At 39.7% G+C, this 21352-nt stretch overlaps 1 protein-coding gene across 3 annotated transcripts in view; it reads right to left on the reverse strand.

Moving 5' to 3' along the window:
• The window catches only part of CCDC148 (coiled-coil domain containing 148), a gene marked incomplete at both ends in the record, with an annotated part of 272157 nt that overhangs the window by 111325 nt on the left and 139480 nt on the right, over window positions 1-21352 (reverse strand). For all 3 annotated transcript variants that reach the window (XM_079709817.1, XM_079709816.1, XM_079709815.1), the window contains 2 exons: window positions 18116-18322; window positions 21067-21205. In XM_079709817.1, the coding sequence (XP_079565943.1) occupies window positions 18116-18322; window positions 21067-21205 (346 nt within the window). The remainder of the gene's footprint in view (window positions 1-18115; window positions 18323-21066; window positions 21206-21352) is intronic.

The following is a 21352-nucleotide window of genomic DNA, read 5'->3' on the forward strand; positions in this document are numbered from 1 at the left end:
TGAAATACAAGTAGATTATTAGAGAACATAAATGAGTACACAAGATTTTTCCTATAGCACTTTTAAAAAAATGAAATAAATTTCATACAAATATAACTTATTCAATGGTATATGAAGGCAATACTGGTGTTTATTGAGTATCTATTATGGATTATAACTGGTGTTAGGCATTATGATACAAAGATGAATAAAAACAGACCCTTCTCTTCATATGTTTAGAGTCTGGCAATAGACATATAAACAAACGCTTACCTCAGATGTAATAAATGTAATATGGGAGGTAAGCACAGCGAGAACAATGTGGGGAGGGGCAAAAGAGCACATTTACCTATTGCGTTATATGTAAAAATCAGATCTCTAGAGAAAGTCACACTGTTAATATGTTATATATAACGTAAAAGGAGCCAATACACCTTATATTTCTCTACAGACTAGGTTATGCCATATGAAAGTGCTGATATTTAGCCATTTCTGACACACAGAAACAGTAATTTGACATGTTTTAACCTGAGTTTCAAAGAAAAGTTTCACTTATTTATTCCACATATATTTGGTCATCATGTAGCAAGTGCAGGTAGAAGAGGAACGGAGAGGAGGAAGAGTAGCCGCACCAACGGGGACTAAGGGAAGCTAAGGACTATGGCTACCATTTAACCAAATTGTTTTGGCCCTGAAATTTCCCCTAAAGAGTGCCATAGACTCAGACCTCCAAGAGAGCTGTGCAGCTCAAAGTCCTTGTTTGTTCTTACAGAAAACAGGCCATAGAGACCCTCTGTGAGAATGCCTGAAGCAGAGGTAAAGTCTTAGGGAGGCAGGGACCCCCAAATCCCATGCTGGTAACTCACAGCCATAGTCTGCTAATTGTCCCTCTTATTTATTCTCCTCTTCTTTCATAGTAATGACCTCTTAATTTTGGCTGGATATCAACCACCTAAAATGGACTACACTGTTCAGCATGCTGCCAGGTATGTCAGGTATGAGAAAGTGCTAGTTCATGGGAGGCTAAGTGGACCAGACTGTGCAATTTCTGGAAAATAAACTTGAAGGGCAGTCATGAAGCATTCTCATTCCCTTCTTCCAGCTAACTGGGGAAGTCCCTCCTTCCCCAGTTCCTATAGTTTTGTCTTTGCAAGAAGACCCTATAAATGAAATCATATAGTATGTAGCCTATTGTGTCTGGCATTTTTCACTTAGGATGATACCTTTGAGATTTGTCTGTGTTGTTGTACGTGTTAGTAGTTTGTTACTTTTTTTGCTAAGTAATAATGCATTGTATGGAAATATCATAGTTTGCTCATTCATCCCCCGGTTGAGGGAATTTGGGTTTCTTCCAGTTTTAGCAATTACAAATAAAGTTGCTATACATATTCACTTACAGGTTTTTGTGTGAGCATAAGTTTTCATTTTAATGAGTAAACATCTAGAATTGGATTGTTGCTTCATGTGGTATGTGTATGTTTATTAATATAAGATATTGCAGTTCTTGATGGGAGGAGCCAAGATGGCGGAATAGAAGGACGTGCTCTCACTCCCTCTTGCGAGAACACCAGAACCACAACTAGCTGCAGGACAATCATCGACAGGAAGACACTGGAACTCACCAAAAAAGATACCCCACATCCAAAGACAAAGGAGAAGCCACAGTGAGATGGTAGGAGGGGTGCAATCACAGTAAAATCAAATCCCATAAGTAGTGGGTGGGTGACTCACAGACTGGAGAACACTTATACCACAGAAGTCCACCCACTGGAGTGAAGGTTCTGAGCCCCACATCAGGCTTCCCAACCTGGGGGTCTGGCAACGGGAAGAGGTCTTCTAGGGAGGAGGAATTCCTAGAGAATCAGACTTTGAAGTCTAGTGGGAATTGACTGCAGGACTTCGACAGGACTGGGGGAAACAGAGACTCCACTCTTGGAGGGCACACACAAAGTACTGTGTGCATCGGGACCCAGGGGAAGGAGCAGTGACCCCAGGGGACACTGAACCAGACCTACCTGCCGGTGTTGGAGGGCCTCCTGCAGAGGCGGCGGGGGTGGTGGTGGTGCTGTGACTCACCGTGGGGACAAGGACACTGGCAGCAGAAGTTCTGGGAAGTTCTCCTTGGCATGAGCCCTCCCAGAGTCTGTCATTAGCCCCACCAAAGAGCCCAGGTAGGCTCCAGTGTTGGGTTGCCTCAGGCCAAACAACCAACAGGGAGGGAACCCAGCCCCACCCATCAACAGTGAAGTGGGTTACAGTTTTACTAAGCATTGCCCACCAGAGCAACAGTCAGCTTTACCCAACACCAGTCCCTCCCATCAAGCCTCTTAGATAGCCTCATCCACTAAAAGGCAGACAGCAGAAGCAAGAAGAACTACAGTCCTGCAGCCTGGAACAAAAACCACATTCACAGAAAGAGAGACAAGATGAAAAGGCAGAGGGCTATGTGCCACATGAAGGAACAAGATAAAACCCCAGAAAAACAACTAAATGAAGTGGAGATAGGCAACCTTCCAGAAAAAGAATTCAGAATAATGATAGTGAAGATGATCCAGGACCTTGGAAAATGAATGGAGGCAAAGATCAAGAAGATGCAAGATATGTTTAACAAAGACCTAGAAGAATTAAAGAACAAACAAACAGAGATGAACAATACAATAACTGAAATGAAAACTACACTAAAAGGAATCAATAGAATAACTGAGGGAGAAGAAGGGATAAGTGACCTGGAAGACAAAATAGTGGAATTCACTGGTGCAGAAGAGAATAAAGAAAAAAGAATGAAAAGAAATGAAGACAGCCTAAGAGACCTCTGGGACAACATTAAACGCAAAAACATTCGCATTATAGGGGTCCCAGAAGGAGAAGAGAGAGAGAAAGGACCTGAGAAAATATGTGAAGAGATTACAGTCAAAAACTTCCCTAACATGGGAAAGGAAACAGCCACCCAAGTCCAGGAAGCACAGCAAGTCCCAATCAGGATAAACCCAAGGAGAAACACGCCAAGACACACAGTAATCAAATTGGCAAAAATTAAAGACAAAGAAAAATTATTGAAAGCAGTAAGGGAAAAATGAAAAATAACATACAAGGGAACTCCCGTAAGGTTAAAAGCTGATTTCTCAGCAGAAAGTCTACAAGCCAGAAGGGGTGGCATGATATAGTGAAAGTGTTGAAAGGGAAGAACCTACAAACAAGATTACTCTACCCGGCAGGGATCTCATTCAGATTCGATGGAGAAATCAAAAGCTTTACAGACAAGCAAAAGCTAAGAGAATTCAGCACCACCAAACCAGCTCTACAACAAATGCTAAAGGAACTTCTCTAAGTGGGAAACACAAGAGAAGAAAAGGACCTACAAAAACAAACCCAAAACAATTAAGAAAATGGTAATAGGAACATACATATCGATAATTACCTTAAATGTGACTGGATTAAATGCTCCAACCAAAAGACACAGGCTTGCTGAATGGATACAAAAACAAGACCCATATATATGCTGTCCACAAGAAACCCACTTCAGACCTAGGGACACATACAGACTGAAAGTGAGGGGATGGAAAAAGATCTTCCATGCAAATGGAAATCAAAAGAAAGCTGGAGTAGCTACACTCAAATCAGATAAAATAGACTTTAAAATAAAGAATGTTGCAAGAGACAAGGAAGGACACTACATAATGATCAAGGGATCAATCCAAGAAGAAGATATAACAATTATAAATATATATGCATCCCACATAGGAGCACCTCAATACATAAGGCAACTGCTAACAGCTATAAAAGAGGAAATAGACAGTAACACAATAATAGTGGGGGACCTTAAAACCTCACTTACACCAATGGACAGATCATCCAAAAAGAAAATAAATAAGGAAACAAAAGCTTTAAATGAGACAACAGACCAGATACATTTAATTGATATTTATAGGACATTCCATCCAAAGACAGCAGATTACACTTTCTTCTCAAGTCTGCACGGAACATTCTCCAGGATAAATCACATCTTGGGTCACAAATCAAGCCTGAGTAAATTTAAGATTATTGAAACCATATCAACGCTACAACCTACAAACCTGACTACAACGCTATGAGATTAGAAGTGAATTACAAGGAAAAAAACATAAAAAACACAAATACATGGAGGCTAAACAATACGTTACTAAATAACCAAGAGATCACTGAAGAAATCAAAGAGGAAATAAAAAAATACCTACAGACAAATGACAGTGAAAACACGATGATCCAAAACCTATGGGATGCAGCAAAAGCAGTTCTAGGAGGGAAGTTTATAGCTATACAAGCCCACCTCAAGAAACAAGAAAAATCTCAAGTAAACAATCTAACTTTACACCTAAAGGAACTAGAGATGAAAAGCAAACAAAACCCAAAGTTAGCAGAAGGAAAGAAATCATAAAGATCAGAGCAGAAATAAATAAAATAGAAACAAGGAAAACAATAGCAAAGATCAATAAAACTAAAAGTTGGTTCTGTGAGAAGATAAACAAAATTGATAAACCATTAACCAGACTCATCAAGAAAAATAGGGAGAGGACTCAAATCAATAAAATTAGAAATGAAAAAGGAGAAGTTACAACAGACACCGCAGAAATACAAAGCATCCTAAGAGACTACTACAAGCAACGCTACGCTAATAAAATGGACAACCTGGAAGAAATGGACAAATTCTTAGAAAGGTATAAACTTCCAAGACCGAACCAGGAAGAAACAGAAAATATGAACAGACCAATGACAAGTAATGAAATTGAAACTGTGATTTAAAATCTTCCAACAGGGCTTCCCTGGTGGCGGCACAGTGGTTGAGAGTCCGCCTGCCGATGCAGGGGACACGGGTTTGTGCCCCGGACCGGGAAGATCCCACATGCCACGGAGCGGCTAGGCCCGTGAGCCATGGCCCAGAGCCTGCGCGTCCGGAGACTGTGCTCCACAGCGGGAGAGGCCACAACAGTGAGAGGCCTGCGTACCGCAATAAAGAAAGAAAGAAAGAAACAAACAAACAAATGGGACCTAATGAAACTTAAAAGCTTCTGCACAGCAATGGAAACCATAAACAAGACAAAAAGACAACCCTCAGAATGGGAGAAAATATTTGCAAACGAATCAATGGACAAAGGATTAATCTCCAAAATATATAAACAGCTCATGCAGCTCAATATTAAAGAAACAAACAACCCAATTCAAAAATGGGCAGAAGACCTACATAGACATTTCTCCAAAGAAGACATACAGAGGGCCAAGAAGCACGGGAAAAACTGCTCAACATCACTAATTATTAGAGAAATGCAAATCAAAACTACAGTGAGGTATCACCTCACACCAGTCAAAATGGCCATCATCAGAAAATCTAGAAACAATAAATGCTGGAGAGGGTGTGGAGAAAAGGGAACCCTCTTGCACTGCTGGTGGGAATGTAAATTGATTCAGCCACTATGGAGAACAGTATGGAGGTTCCTTAAAAAACTAAAAATAGAATTACCATATGATCCAGCAATCCCACTACTGGGTATATATCCAGAGAAAACCATAATTCAAAAAGACACATGCACCCCAATGTTCATTGCAGCACTATTTACAATAGCCAGGTCATGGAAGTAACCTAAATGCCCATCGACAGACGAATGGATAAAGATGATGTGGTACATATGTACAATGGAATATTACTCACCCATAAAAACGAACTAAATTGAGTCATTTGTAGAGACGTGGATGGATCTAGAGACTGTCATACAGAGTGAAGTAAGTCAGAAAGAGAAAAACAAATATCGTATATTAACGCATGTATGTGGAACGTAGAAAAATGGTACAGATGAACTGGTTTGCAGGGCAGAAGTTGAGACACAAATGTACAAAACAAACGTATGGACACCAAGGGGGAAAAACCGCGGTGGTGTGGGGATGGTGGTGTGCTGAACTGGGAGATTGGGATTGACATGTATACATTGATGTGTATAAAACTGATGACTAATAAGAACCTGCAGTATAAAAAAAGAAACAAACAAGAAACAACTAATACTAAACTTTCTTTGGGTTATTTGTATGGAAATATGTTAATATAAATGTTTCAGACATTACGTGAAATTTCTAAAAATCTTGTATGTTCTGGTATATTATAAGTTATAATTCTAGTTATTACTTTAAAATGTATATCTCAGGGCTTCCCTGGTGGCGCAGTGGTTGAGAGTCCGCCTGCCGATGCAGGGGACACGGGTTCGTGCCCCAGTCCTGGAAGATCCCACATGCCGTGGAGCGGCTGGGCCTGTGAGCCATGGCCGCTCAGCCTGTGCGTCCAGAACCTGTGCTCCGCAACGGGAGAGGCTACAACAGTGAGAGGCCCACGTACCACAAAAAAAAAATAATAAAATAAAATGTATATCTCAGAAATAACTAAATTTCCTTGTCTACTGCATTATTATGAACTTTCATCAAATCTTTAACCATGGTCATTTTAAGTCTTTTGTCATTTACAGACAGTTCTGGGTGTACTCTGATGCTTTTGCAAAAATGTTCCTATACAAGGGTTTCATCTTCAAGGAATCATGGAAAAGACTCTGACTACAGGTTTCTGGTAACTGACTATATTGCTGAACTGAATGAATAAGCATTTTCAGAACTCTAATGGAAAACTGATGAATGCATAAAAGCGCTAACAAAAGATCAAGATAAAAAAAATTAATTACATGGGACTGAGTGAAGTGATGAGGATGATTATAATTTTTGTGACTTTCTGTTTGAATTTAAAAAAAAAGAACAAAAGAAAAAAAAGAGTAGGAAATCTTGCCTCTCTGTAATATATATCGTGAAAGGTCTGCATAAATACTTATAAAAAATTCTGTACTTGGAAACCTATTCAAAATAGGTCTTTTTGGGCTTCTTAGAAGTGTCAGTAAACTCATTTGATGCACTTCCAAAAAAAAAATGCAATAATGTTTTGCAAAGTGACTATCAGTTTGCAGTCCCACCAGGAATGTATGAGAATTCAAGTTGTTCCACATTTTTGGCAATATTTGGTATGGTCAGAGTTTTTATTTTAGACTAATAGGTATATACTTATATCCCATGATGGTTTTAATTTGCTTTTCTCTAATGACTAATAATATTGAGCATATTTTCATGTCTTGTTTGCCATATAACTTGTTTTGTGATTGTTCAAATATTTTACTTCTTTTTAATTGAGTTGTTTACTTATCATTAAGTAAACAAAACACTTTGTAAATCCTGATAATTCTTTATAAATTCAAATACAAGTCCTTCATCAGATATGTGATTTGCAAATATCTTCTCCTACTGGGAGGCCTGCCTTTTTATTGTCTTCACAGTATCTTTCTATGAGCAGGAATTCTTAATTTTGAGAAAGTCCAAATGGTCATTTTTTTTTTCTTTTAGGGGTAGTGCTTTTGGTGTCGTGTCCAAGAAACCTTTGCCCAACCCAAGGTCGTAAAGATTTTCTCCTATGTTGTCTTTCCCTGTGTTTTGTAGTTTTCAGTTTCACTTAGGTCAGTGATCCATTTTGAGTTAATTTTTGTATAGGTCACAAGGTATGTATCAAGATTCATTTATTTTTGCATCTGAATATTCAATGGTTCCCACACCATTTGTACATAAAACTACCCTTTCTCCACAAAATTCACTTTGTATCTTTGTTTAAAATCAATTGACAATGGATGTGTGGGCCTATTTCTGGATTCTCTATTCTGTTAATTGAGGCACACATTTTTTTTAGTAGCTATGTATTCATTTTTAATAAAATTTTTTTTAAAATACTGGCTTTCCAACTCCAAGTTGTGGCTTCCTCTCAATTACCCAGTCCTTGAAATTATGATTTCCTGAAGTTATACTGAACAAAGTTACTGTAAAATACAAATATCCCATACAATATATGTCTCATGAAGTATCCTCATTTGCAAGACATCTTGTGAATTGTTATGACTTGCCATTGAAATATAAGGCTCTTGTTGCAAAGAACATTAAAAAGTACAGTCTCTTTTAGACTTTATAAATAGACCCCAATGCTGACAAATATGTTTTTTAAACTAAGACATTTTAAGAGTAGGGCTACTTTGAATATATTACTTGGAACAAATACATAGATTCATCAAGTCCCTAAGCCCTGTGCAATTTCAATTAGCTACCTGCCAAGAGCCACAGATAGCATAATATAGCTGTATAGAGAAAGTGCCATCTGCCTCTGTGAGCAAAAATCACTCTAGTATCAATGCCTGTGATTCCTCAAAGCTCTCTTGATTCCGCTGATACTATATCTAAGGTTAACCACAGAGAACTTCTCTGTGAATGTCTCCAACTGCAGAGACTATAGGGCCCCTGGGCCCATCCAGCACTGCACGAGATTCATTGATAACGCTGATTGTGCGGATGGTGCATGGCACAGTTAACCACACCAAGATATTCATGAACAAATGCTCTAAATTGGCAGAAATCACTGAATCCTTGCCAGTTCCTGTAGTAAACTAAATATCCAAGTTTTTCTAATTGCATTTTTTTTCTTTTTTGATCCAGGAAGCATATAATGTGAGGATCATTAATTCCCAAGAAGAAATTTGCATTATCTCTCATTACCAAAGAAAACACCCCTGAGATGATGCCAGAAATATAAATAGAAGTAAATAACACTGTGGACATTGAAAGATTGTTATCATGTGGTAAAAGCAACCTTTCCCCTGCATCTAGTCCTTCAGGCCATGTGACTGATGGGTAAGTTTTTTGTGGTTACCTCTCCCTTTGAGGTGATCCTATATAGGGTCCCGTGTGCCTACAGCATCAATTCCAGCTTGACTAGGTAAGTGATGGGCCATTATTGGTTCCAACTCCTGCTCATCTTAACCTGCAGTCAGCACACAGGCAAGTTAGAATAGCACAGCAAGACCCAGACATCATCTGTGTCAATTTATTCATTGTACAAAAGAGAATCCACCCTAGTTAGTTTAAGAAGGAAAGAATTAAAGGGCTTTAGAAAGTTCACAGTCTTTGGAAGGGTCTGAGAAGCAAGCTCTAGACTAAGCTTCCAGGAATAACATCTAGAACCACACATCACAGAGCTGTTCTGGCAAAGGTCATACTGGCTCTGGCACAATCAGGAAGTTGCTGCCATCACCACTGGCCCCAGAACATGCTGTATTTGCTTGGGATCACACCAGCAAGATGGCTCTCCATGCCATATCTGTCTCTTCATATAACTGTGTTTCTTTTTCCCTTTCATTTCAGTAGTTTCATTATATGTGCCTCGGAATACTTTTCTTTGTATTTATCCATCTTAGGAGTTTGCTGAGTTTCTTGAAAATATAGATTAATGTAATTCATCAAATTTGGTAAGCTCTTGTATGTTATTTCTTCAATATTGTCTCTATCTCATTCTCTCTCTCCTCTTTCTGGGACTTCAATTACTTGTATATTAAACCTTTTTACTATGTTCCATATCTCTCTTATGTTCTCTATTCTGCTTTTCATTTTATTATTTTTCTCTTTATGTACTTCATTTTGAAGATCTTCTATTGAATTACAATTTCATTAATTCTGCCTTCTCATAATGTCTAGTCTGCTCTTAAGGCTCATCCAATGAGTTCTTGAATTCAGGTATTATATTTTACATTTCTAGAATGTCCATTTGATTCATTTTTATATATTCTAATTCTCTACTGAAATATTCCATATTTTCATCCATTTTTTCATCTTTTCTTCCATTTTCTTTAGCACATTTGTCATAATTATTTTGTAGTTCTTACCTTTTAACTGCAATATCTAGTTCATTTCTGAGACTGTTTTATTCCTTTATAATCAGTCACTTTTTCCTGTTTCTTTGAATGGTAATTTTTATCTGGGGCTGAACATTGTGAAGGATACATCCTAGAGGCTCTAAGTTATATTATTTTTCTCTAAACAGTGTTGAGTCTTTAGTCTGGAAGGTAGTTAAATTGCCACAAAATCTCCTGGATTGTGTTGATGATTTATTTTTACTTTTTTTATGGTAGGTCTGTTTCAGTTTTGTCCATAATCCTCGAGTGCAGCCCATACCCTTAAGGCAACCTTCCTGGAGTTTCAGCTGAAGGTCTAGAATGTTCACCAGGATTTCTCCACATGAGCTGGGCTAGGACTCAAATATCTACACCTCCCCAAAACTGTGTGACCTCTGAAATTTCTATTCAGTTCTCAGCCTTCCAGTAGTTTTTCTCTCTTGGCCTTTTGGCATCTCATCCTCTGCATTCAGAGCTTATAATTTGGCAAAGGACCCATGAGATATTTTTGTAGGCATTTTGGAGGCTCTTTATCTGCTGTACCTTCATCTCTGGTACCCTATCCTCCAAATCTCAGGTGCCTTTGTAGCCCAAACTCCAATATCTGCTTCCTTCACCTATCAAGATTATAACTTTCTGCTTGGGTTATTTCTCTCTCCACATTATATTAAAACATGATGTCAGGGGAATTTCCTGGCAGTCCAGTGGTTAGGACTCCACACTTTCACTACCGAGGGCCCAGGTTCAATCCCTGATTGGGGAACTAAGATCCTGAAAGCCATGTAGCATGGGCAAAAAAAAGAAAAAAGAAAAAACACAGGATGTCAGGAAGAAATCCTGAGCAAATATAGGGCTCACCTTCAAAGTTTTATTTCAAGGATCTTATCCAGGCACTGGCTGTCCAATGCCTGCAAACATTTTTTAAAATAATATTTTGTTCATGTTTTATAGTTGTTTATGGTGGTATCGGTTATTCATTATCACTGGAATTGGAACTCAAAAACTATATTTTAAATTAAAGTACCATACACCATCCGATTTGTAAAACCTAAGTCTAAGTCTGTTCTCCAGCAGCAAAGGAGGCTGAAATCTGTGGAGAAGGGAGATTATGGGAGGAGTTGATGCCATGAGAAATGATCAAAGTGTGGAAAGGGTGTTCAAATGCTATTTATTCAAAAAGGTATCTTCTACCCCATCATTATCTGTCTTCCCTAACTACTATGGCTTCTTGGCCAAGTCATTCATTAGCTAGAGATGGGGGAAAAGGGGACAAAAACAAGATGAAGTCGAGAAGAAAACTAAGTGACTGGTAACATGATTCATGCCCAAAATATACCTCAGTTTTATAGATTATCAGGTTTTCTTTTTAAAGTCACATGTGACTCTGCAGCGTATTCAGTGTTGACAATTAAGACTTGTACTTCATTTCTTAATGACTTTGCATATCCACATACTTGTTTCTACACCAAGATTCCCTCATAAATAAGGTAGAAAGAAGGTAGTGAAAATAGTACTATCTCAAGAGGTTATTAAGAAGAAGAGAAAAAAATGCCTAAGCCTTATTACATACTTCAACAAAAGTTACTCAGCACCAAGTGTGTTCCAATCACTGAAAAATCTGATGCGGGGGAGGTGTTGGAGGGGTAGAGGAGTTGGAGGGGGTGTATGTTATACCAAGATGAATAAGATGGGGTTCCTGCTTGCAGTTGTATAGGGGACATAGATTTTTCAGTGTGAGAGGTCCACTAGGATCAGGAAGGAAAAGCGTTGATTGGATTAGGTAATATGGAGGTCACTGGTCACTTTGGAGAGAGGAGAGGATTTTGGTGGAGTGGAGAGGTCACAAGTCCCAGAGAAAAATATAATCTAGATTATTCTTTCAAAAGGTTGATTTCAAATGAAAGGGTAGAGAATAGGGACTGCCCAGGTCCTAGAGGATGACTGAGAAGAATACCCCCACAGAATAAAGAAAAAATAAGGAAAGGGGATAATCAGTAGAACCCAATTTCTAAAGTGGTTAGATGGGTCAGAGTCCCAAACATCAGAGGGAAGGACTGGATGTGATTGTGTAGAAGACATCACATCCTGCATCAGGAGGAAAGCAGGGGACTAGCAGGAGACAGACACAGGGTGGGTGAGGCAGGAATTAAGGGTCGATTTCATACCTCCGTGACTTCATATTATTGATAAAGTAGGAAGTGAGTTGTCTCCTGGGAGTCTGGTGGGGAGGGTGTATGGTGTTAGGTAAGAGTCTTGTAAGGACCGGTGATCCTTTGAAACAGTGATAAGGGGAATAGGAAGAACTGGTGAACAAAGGACAAGACTAAGGATTCCCATGTGGACATTTCATTGAGAGTCCGGATAAGATGACTTTTCCTTGGTAGTACTTGGCCACCCAGTATGGACACAGAGAAAGTCAACTGTGAGACAGATCTGGGAATGAGGCTCCCCAGCCATTCTGTAGACAGGTGAGGATGTTAAGGAATCAAGTGCACAGCTAACAGAGTGGTCTAGGCTAGTGCCAGGAGGGTCTGGGGCTGGTAGTCTAGGAAAATTTAGGGCAACAAAGAGCAGGTTTTGTGGGAGCAGGAGAATAAGAGCTCTACTTTCCCACTTTCATCTCAGCCCTCTGTGAGAGGCCTAAAAGCCTCTACTTGCTACAGCAGCAGTTACTGATGGAAAACCAAAATAAAACAGAGACAGAGAACTCATTATTTCAAAATTCCTTTTACTCTTTTCTTAAAGACACAAATCGTCTGAATCATCCCCTACAAGCCCTTATAAATTCCAAGACTAAGAACAAAATTATGGTTAAATGTTTAACTAATGTTTATTATAGCTAGCATGTTGGTTTTAGAAAGGTCAAATTTATGATACAATGAAGTAATATTTTTCACATTCTGTGAGTCTATTTTATAGCACATTGGGGCCCACAGTATAATAAATGTCTTCTATTATTTTGTAAGATTCTCGTATGCAAAGCTGTGTAGGGCAGTGATAATACGGAATTTCAAATCAAATGAGCTGGCGTGAACCTTAAGGCGGGTCACTTTGTCTTTCAGGACTTCACCGTTCAGACTTGTAAAATGAAGACTAGGGATAAATCTCCAAGTTTCTTTCCAGGTTAAAAAAAATGAGCATAATTTAATATTTGTAATTACTACCAAATTGATAGAGTTACCCCTATTCTTTTATGATATATTTTTGGTCCGAGCTATAATTTACTGAGTCTCAGTTCTTGATCAGGAACACAAACTCCAACGATAACACTGTCTCTAAGGAAAACTGAATCCATTTTACCACAATTTACTTTATGTTCCAATTTCTCCACTCTCTGCCCACATTTACTCTTTGGAGGCTGCAACTCCAAAAGTTCAGAGATAGTTGTTCACCATATCATGACCATGTTGTCTCTGACGAGACTCCATATTATGCTGCCTCCACTGACCCAGCTCCTGATTTCATCGGTGAGTGCTCTACAGCACCCCTCGCACATCTTAACTTGGATTTGTCATTGAGGGTAACATCAGAAAATGCCTATAAAGCATCTATTCAAACGCCTGAGACGTTGGGCAGCATGATGTATGGGAAACAATCAAAACACTGCCTTATTTCTGTCCCCCATTCAGATGTTTCTCCTGTCACTAGATGAAAACTAGGCAGAACCCATGGCTCACTCTTGGGTTACAGAGGGTCCCACAGTCACTTTAAGTCACAAAATACAGTCTTGATTCAAAATTAAATTGTCTAGTTCTAAGAGATTAAGCAACTCTTCCCTCTTTATTCAGAAGATAACATTTCCTTTCATTCCCTATGTGCTTAGACCATCAGAGTCCAGGAGTGGGAGGGAAAAGGGGAGGAGAGGTAAAGGGGAGAAGCAGAGTTCTCATTGGACTGGTGACTGACGCTGTCCCCAGTAAACCCGGCAGGTGCTTAATGCTGACTCTTGCCCTCCTATCAGTTTTCTTGTCTGGACTGCTCCTGGAAAATTCCCCATACACATTTTCCTTTAGCTAATTCTCTTCCACATTCAGGTTCACATTTATTGCTGTTCCACCTCACTGTTTTGGGTGGAGCCCAAACCTCTGGCAGGAGCTTTGTTGGGCAGAAAAATCTCAGACCTTTGAAAATGACCCCATGCCACTAGCCAATGATTTCTTAAATAGAGCACGTAAAAGATTGATAAATAGTATTTCATTAGGACCTTCCAGAAAGCAGGAAAATGTTGCTCCGATTTTAACCACAAGAAAAAGCTGAATAGCCTACAACATCAAAACTTTTCTTGAACCCATCGGAGAAGAGGTCATGGGGCAATAAACTAGCCTGAGATTTAAAGAAAGGTAGATGTCTTCAGGAAGAGAGGCAATGTGAGAACTCGCTTACCTGAGGCAGAGCCCCTGGGAAAGACAAGGCCATCCTAGAAGGGATAAGAAGATTGCAGGTAAAACTCTGTGATGATCCCATAGTTACACTTTAACAATCTGCTGCTGTGGCAGAGTGTTAGCTTCTGTATAGAACCCAAGGAAGCTACAGACGTAAGGGGAATTTACACCCCTTCACAGGCTTTTCTCTACAAACCTCACAGAATGCTCCTAAGAAAGATGGAGGTCAGGGTAGGCGAGCAGAGGAAGTCCCCTATGGGTGTGCAAATCAGCGAGAGAGGAACAAAACCCTACAGAACAAAAGGCGCTGTGGGTGGAGAGGGATGCAGAGCAGCAAACCCACCAGGGCGCAAGTGTAGACCCTTTACAGCTGGGGAGAGGGAACAAAGAAATCTTCCTCTCCTGGAGAAGAAGAAGCAAGCTCTCTCCCTCACAGGAACAAGCAAGACCCGAGGCGAGTTTGGAGTTCATCTGCCCTGGGGAGGAGGGCACAGCTACTGTGTGGGTCCTGGCCCCAAGACCCAGGGACATAGGTCCTGCCCGAGATTGAGGCTGAAACAAGAAAGCAGAATGCCTCTTCCCCAGCCAGGCTAGCAAGGGGCTAGTAAGAACCTACTGCAGCGGAAGGTGCAAGAGGAGCAAGTCTCTCTCTTGGGCTCAGGTTCACAGGAAAAGCCTGAAGCCTACTCCCACCATAAGCAAAGTACCACTAATTGCCAAAAACTGAAGACAACTGGTGAATGGATAAGCTGTGATAAACCCATATCATGGAATACTACACAGCAATAAAAACGACCGAACTATTGACATACACAACAACATGGCTGGATTTCAAAGGCATTATGCTAAGTGAAAAAAGCCAGACTCAAAAGAGCACATACTATAATGGTTACATTTATATGACATTCTAGAATAGGCAAACTATAGGGACAGAGATCAGTAGCTGCCAAAGGCTGAAGGTGGGTGAGGTGTTGACTACAAAGAGGCATGAAGGATGGCTGACAGTGATGGAACAGTTCTACATCCTGACTGCGGGGGAGGTTATGTGTTAAGCATTTGTCAAAACTCAGAACTGTACACTAAAAAGGGTGATTTGTACAGTGTATAACTTATACCTCAAAGACATTTAAAATAAAAAAAAGAATTTCATTAAAATTAAGAAGGTTTGTTTATGAAAAAACAATGTTAAGAGTGTGAAGAGACAAGTTACAGATTGGGAGAAAAAAATAGAACCTGCATACAGAATATATAAAGAACATACAAATGAGTAAGAAAAAAAGGCAGACGATGGAATAGAAAAATGGGCAAAGGATCTAAGTGGCCATTTCACAAAAGAGAATATTCAAATGGCCAATATGCATAAGAAAAGCTGCTCAATATCTTTATTCTAAATGCAAATGAAAATCATAATGAGGTGCCACTACACATCCATCAGATTAGCTGAAATGAAAGATTAGCAACATCAATGTTGGTGAGGATGTGCAGCAACTGAAAGTGGCTGCAAATTTATATAACCACTTTGGAAAACTATTTGGCAGTATTTACTAAAGTGAAACACCCATGATCCTTATGATGCAGCAATTCCACTCCTAGGTACTTATCCAAGAGATATGAGGGCCTATGTCCACCATAAGACATGTTCAAGAATGTTCATAGCACCATTATCATTACAGCAAAAACCTGAAAGCAACTCAAATTCCCATCAATAGGAGAACATACAAATAAATTGTGGTATATATATATATATATATATATATATATATATATATATATATATATATATATATGTAGGAAGTACTACCCAGCTATAAAGAAGAACAAATAATTGCAACCTGCAACAAGGACGAAACTCACAGATATGATGAGTGAAAGAAGTATAAGAGTATATACTGTATGATTCAATTCATATGAAATTCACCAATAAGCCAAACTAACCTATGGTGATGAATTCAGAATAGTGGTCATGGATGGGGCCAGTATATACTGAGAAAAGGCATGAGAGAGTCTTCTGAGCGGTTCTATACCTTGACCCTGATGGTATTTCTACAGGCAGCATATATTTGTAAAACTTTATTCAATAGCACACTTAGGTTCTACGTGCTCTACTGCATGTATGTTTACCTCAAGGTAATACAAAAAAAAGAAAAAATCACCTACAGCATAGTTTAAGGACTAATGATAATGTGTGCAAAATATAAACAGACTAGGTATAAACAGTATAAACAGAGTAGGAGTATAAACAGACTAGGAGTATATAAGGACTTGTCGTGGCCCCTGACCACCCTCCACCTTTTTTTTTTTTAGAGTCACTGAGTGTTCCTAATCAGTCACAGATGGAGAAGAAACACACATTAGCTCTGTAGCCCATGGTATATAGGGTTTGATGCAGCTTCTATTGCTTTTAGGTTCTAAGCTTATGCAATGTCAAAAGAAATATATTTTTGTTTAAAAAAATGCAGGGACTTCCCTGGTGGTGCAGTGGTTAAGACTCTGTGCTCCTAATTCAGGGGGCGCGGATTCAATCCCTGGTCAGGGAACTAGATCCCACATGCATGCCACAACTAAGGAGGCCACCTGCCGCAACTAAGACCTGGCACAACCAAATAAATAAATATTAAAAAAAGAAAAAAATGCAGAGTAGGCATTTTTCCTCTAATGTTTTAAAATAGAGACATTTGTTTCTATATGCTATTAACTGCTATAATATAACATCTACCGGCTTATTTTTTCTATCAAGAGAATATAATTTCTTGTTGCACCATCATCATCCTACCATGTCATTTATCAGTAAATTAAGATTTGGGCACTGTATGTATGCTGATACAACTGTGTGTGTGCGTGTGCCGCGTGTATCTTTATTTCTCAACCACAAACAAGCAGTTGGCATTATACTGCAGTTACAGAACTACTAAGTTTCAGAGAGCTGGCTAAGGTCACCAACTCCAGGTTCAACAGTTTCATGGGTAATAATATTGTTGGCAATTTTGTGAGGTCCGACCAGTCCCCTGCTCGGGGAATTAGTTAGCTCCCGGGTCCTGTCTCAGCTTCTCCAGTTTGTATGGTCCAGACCATTCTACTCTTTAAGTATAAGGGGGATTTCCAAATCACAACTCCCAGGCATCCTGCAAAGTAAGCAGGTCACCTTAGGGGCTACCTTTACCCACTCAAAAATTCACCTTACATTAGCAGTAAGGATTTGGCACCACCCCGAATCATTATTTTCCTTACTCATAAGTTTAAGGCATGATACAATTCATGTTTGGTGGCCCTTCCAATGCTCCTAGAGAGGCCATATTCACATGGGGCCTCCAGGACTCATGCACCCATGACCAGACACAGCAGCCACTCTTGTTTTTAGTTCTGCCACTAACGTAATTCCTCTATATTTCCCTGTGAGCGTCAGACACCAGTGCTCAAGCCTCCAACTACAGGGGTTACCCACTCAACTCTCCAAGTCATCCTGGAGGCCCCTCGCTGGGTCTGAGCAGGAGGAAAACCCTGTCTGCTCCCCCTCTCACTCTGCTGAGTGCTCACACACAGTCCATCAAGATCTCCTCAATGTATCTCTTCACAAATCCTCCTTCCTCTTCATAATTTGACCCTTTTTTTAAAAAACATCTTTAATGTGAATGAGAGGTCCATGAGTCTGAAGCGGCGTCAGACATTTACTTTATAATTACATTCTGCATTTTCATCCAGCACCTCACTCTGACGTACAGCATTTGTGGTTGGTATTGGACATCCTCAATCAAAACTTCAATACTCACCTCCTGTTATAGTAACTTCAGGTTGAACCGTATGAAATTGTTGATTGTTCACAATTTTTGATCTAAAAGAATTTCAATTTCATATGGTTCGAACTAACAATTGTATTCAAAATAGGCTTTTTAGAGAAATGGGACTTTAGGTTGGAACTGAACAAAAGGGAAAAGTGAATTCTTAAGTGAATACCCAGGCAAATACTGAAGCACCTTCTGCAAAGCGTCTCACCTTGGCTTTCAGATCAGCACACACTTCCTGTTGCTTTTTCCTGTCCTTAACCAACATGTTTTCCATTTCATGAGTTGCACAGGCCTCGGCCACTGTCAGCACAGCCTTCTGTATAAAGTCTCTCCTATTCTTACTCCAACTTGATATCAGGATCCTTCGCTGCTCCTTAGCAAAGCGATATTGGTCACAATATTTTTCATGTTCGACCTGAAAAGATAACAGGTGGTAAACGCTTATTATGAAACTGAGCCTACGCTTTATGTCATTGTTACAAAAGTGAATAAAATGAATTATAACCAATGATTTTGAAAAATAAGGGACAAACATCTTAATAGTAAATACAACAACCAGGACTAGGTACCAGTCCCAGAGTTCTGAGCCCATGGCTAACTGGTGACTGAGGACCAGTCATTAAATGTTTTTAAGTTTTATACAGGATGGAGTCAGGCCAGACAGCCCTAAAACAACTTCTACCCCTATATAGCAATGAATCTATGAGCAGAAAATATGATTTCCCCTACATATAATTTCAAAAATACTCCATCTTTAAATCAGCTTTGCTGTATTAACAATGACTCCAGGTGCTTCAGTTAGACATATGCTAATAAACATTAAGAATTGCCACAATAATCTTGAAAACTCAGTTTGCCCTTGATTACTGAAACAATCAGATGTTCGGACATCTAAACTTGAAGTATTTATAGCAATGACAGTAACCCTTCCCATCCCACATTCCTGAGGGACATGATATTCTTACATAGGTACCAACAGTTCCTGCTGCCAGTGAATCCCAACCCTGGGAGATTTGAGTCTTGAGGGAAAGAACAGGATGGGAGATAGCCTGAGTAGTTCGAAAAATCTCTGTAGGTGATTCTGAAACACTTATATAAAGGTGTGTCTCCTGCAACTGAGAGTCAGTGATCTAAATAATTCTTTATTTTGCCAGTATAGACCACATCTCTGAATTTGATACATTACTTAACCCCTAAGTGATGTGAGAAAAGAAGCTAGCGAGCAGCATAAGGTTGGTCCTACCTAAAAAAAATAACTTAGGTATGGTTAATTAAGTACATAATGAAACGGGCTATGGCTTCACTTAAACCAAATATCAGCTCCTAAATTCTGTTTGGTAAACTTCTTAGCTTTATTCCCCTAAGCCAAGAATATGCTTGAAACTTGGCAAACATTAAGAAAGGAAGTATACACCATGCAGAAATGCATACTAATTATCCCAATGTAAGAAGTAAATGCAAAAATCTTTATCATATTAATAGTAGGCAAATATAAAAATCTACACAGTTAAAAATGACAGCTGGTCACAGAAGCAAACAGAATCTATAGAGAATAAAAAGAAAGATCTAATTTAGTAAATTAAGAGTTTTGTAAAATCCAGAATGAATTATTATATAACATGTTTTTTACACAACAAGAATTTCCTATAAAATAAAGGTCAGAGGGCTTCCCTGGTGGCGCAGTGGTTGAGAGTCCGCCTGCTGATGCAGGGGACACGGGTTCATGCCCCGGTCCGGGAAGATCCCACATGCCGTGGAGCGGCTGGGCCCGTGAGCCCTGGCCGCTGAGCCTGCGCGTCCGGAGCCTGTGCTCCGCAATGGGAGAGGCCACAACAGTGAGAGGCCCACATACCGCAAAAAAATAAAAAAATAAAAGGTCAGAATTAAAACAAATAATTGGGTGGGGGTTGGTGGGTGGGAAAGGATAAGAGAGGTTGGTCATACTAGTTGTGTGGCCTTTGTCTCAGTTTCTTCACCTGAAAAGTAAGGATAACTATAGTACTTCTCTAATCCACTGTTATGTGCATTACAGGAGTTTACACATGACTGACATAGGATAAATTCTATACACGTTAGTATTGTTACTTTCTTGATTTAAAACAATTACAAAATGCAGAGTATGTGATAATATTTTATAGCATGGCCTATTTAAAAGGTAAGAGTCAGACTTCCCTGCAGGCGACACGGGTTCGAGCCCTGGTCTGGGAAGATTCCACATGCCGTGGAGCAGTTGAGCCCGTGTGCCACAACTGCTGAGCCTGCACTCTGGAGCCCACGAGCCACAACTAGTGAGCCCATGTGCCACAACTACTGAAGCCTGCGTGCCTAGAGCCCGTGCTCCGCAACAAGAGAGGCCACTGCAATGAGAAACCCATGTGCCACATCAAAGAGTAGCCCCAGCTCAATGCAGCTGGAGAAAAGCCTGTGCACAGCAACGAAGACCCAGTGTAGCCAAAAATAAATAAATAAATAAATTTATTTAAAAAAAAAAAAGGTAAGAGTCTATGCATGTTTGTTTACATATATGTTTTAAAGTGAGTTACTATGAAATTCACTGGTGACATGGTAACTTCTGTTTCCTTGTCTATGTGACCTTGTCCACTAAAGAATGTAACCATAACTTCCCAGGGAAATTTCAGCCAGGACTCTGAGTTATGAATTTGGGGCATTTGTGTTTAGACCCATCTAGGGGGATCAAGTGGAGTTGTGGTGGGGATGGTGTAGGTAGGCACCAGCTCCCAAGGCAAGTGTTGGCTTCCCCACGACTAGAAAGACTGAGGTGTGGTAGGCTGTGTGAATGCAGGAGCAGGCACCCCACTTTCAGGCAAGACACAGAGATGGCACAACCTCTGAGATGGGCAGGTGAATGTACAGACACCTGGAGGTCAACACTAGCAGAGCAACCCAGGGGACCATGGTGAAGCTCTCTATGGCAAGTAAGCCACAGAAGAGTGAATGTGGCCAGAGGGATCTCCCACCTTTTTATGTACCACACTGATCTGAAAAATGGTAGACTTTCAAACTATAACCCTATTATTTACTAGAGTGTAGAAAAAAAAATCATTTTAGAGCACCATTTAAAGTATATATATATTTTGCTCAATAATTATCAACCACTAAAACAATTTAACTTGCCAGCATATAGGGTCCAGTACTCACCAAATCATGCCTCGATTTGTGAGGAAAATGTCTTTGTAACATGTCCAGATACAGAGTCCTTCTGCCACTGAGATCCCCAGGATACTGATCTACAAGAGCCTGGTAAAACCAGTGGTCTTCATCACTTAATTGGAAGTTTCTGGAAGAAATTAAAATGTCACAACTCTTTGAGCAATCATGGAGTTTGAGGGACCTCAAACTGTTTAAGCTGTTAGTGAATGATAATGATTACATTAAATAAAGACTTTTCAAAAAATACATTAGCCAAATTAAATGTCTCCTATAG

The sequence above is a fragment of the Hyperoodon ampullatus genome (genome assembly GCF_949752795.1).
Source record: "Hyperoodon ampullatus genome assembly, chromosome: 8".
NCBI classification, from domain to species: domain Eukaryota; kingdom Metazoa; phylum Chordata; class Mammalia; order Artiodactyla; family Ziphiidae; genus Hyperoodon; species Hyperoodon ampullatus.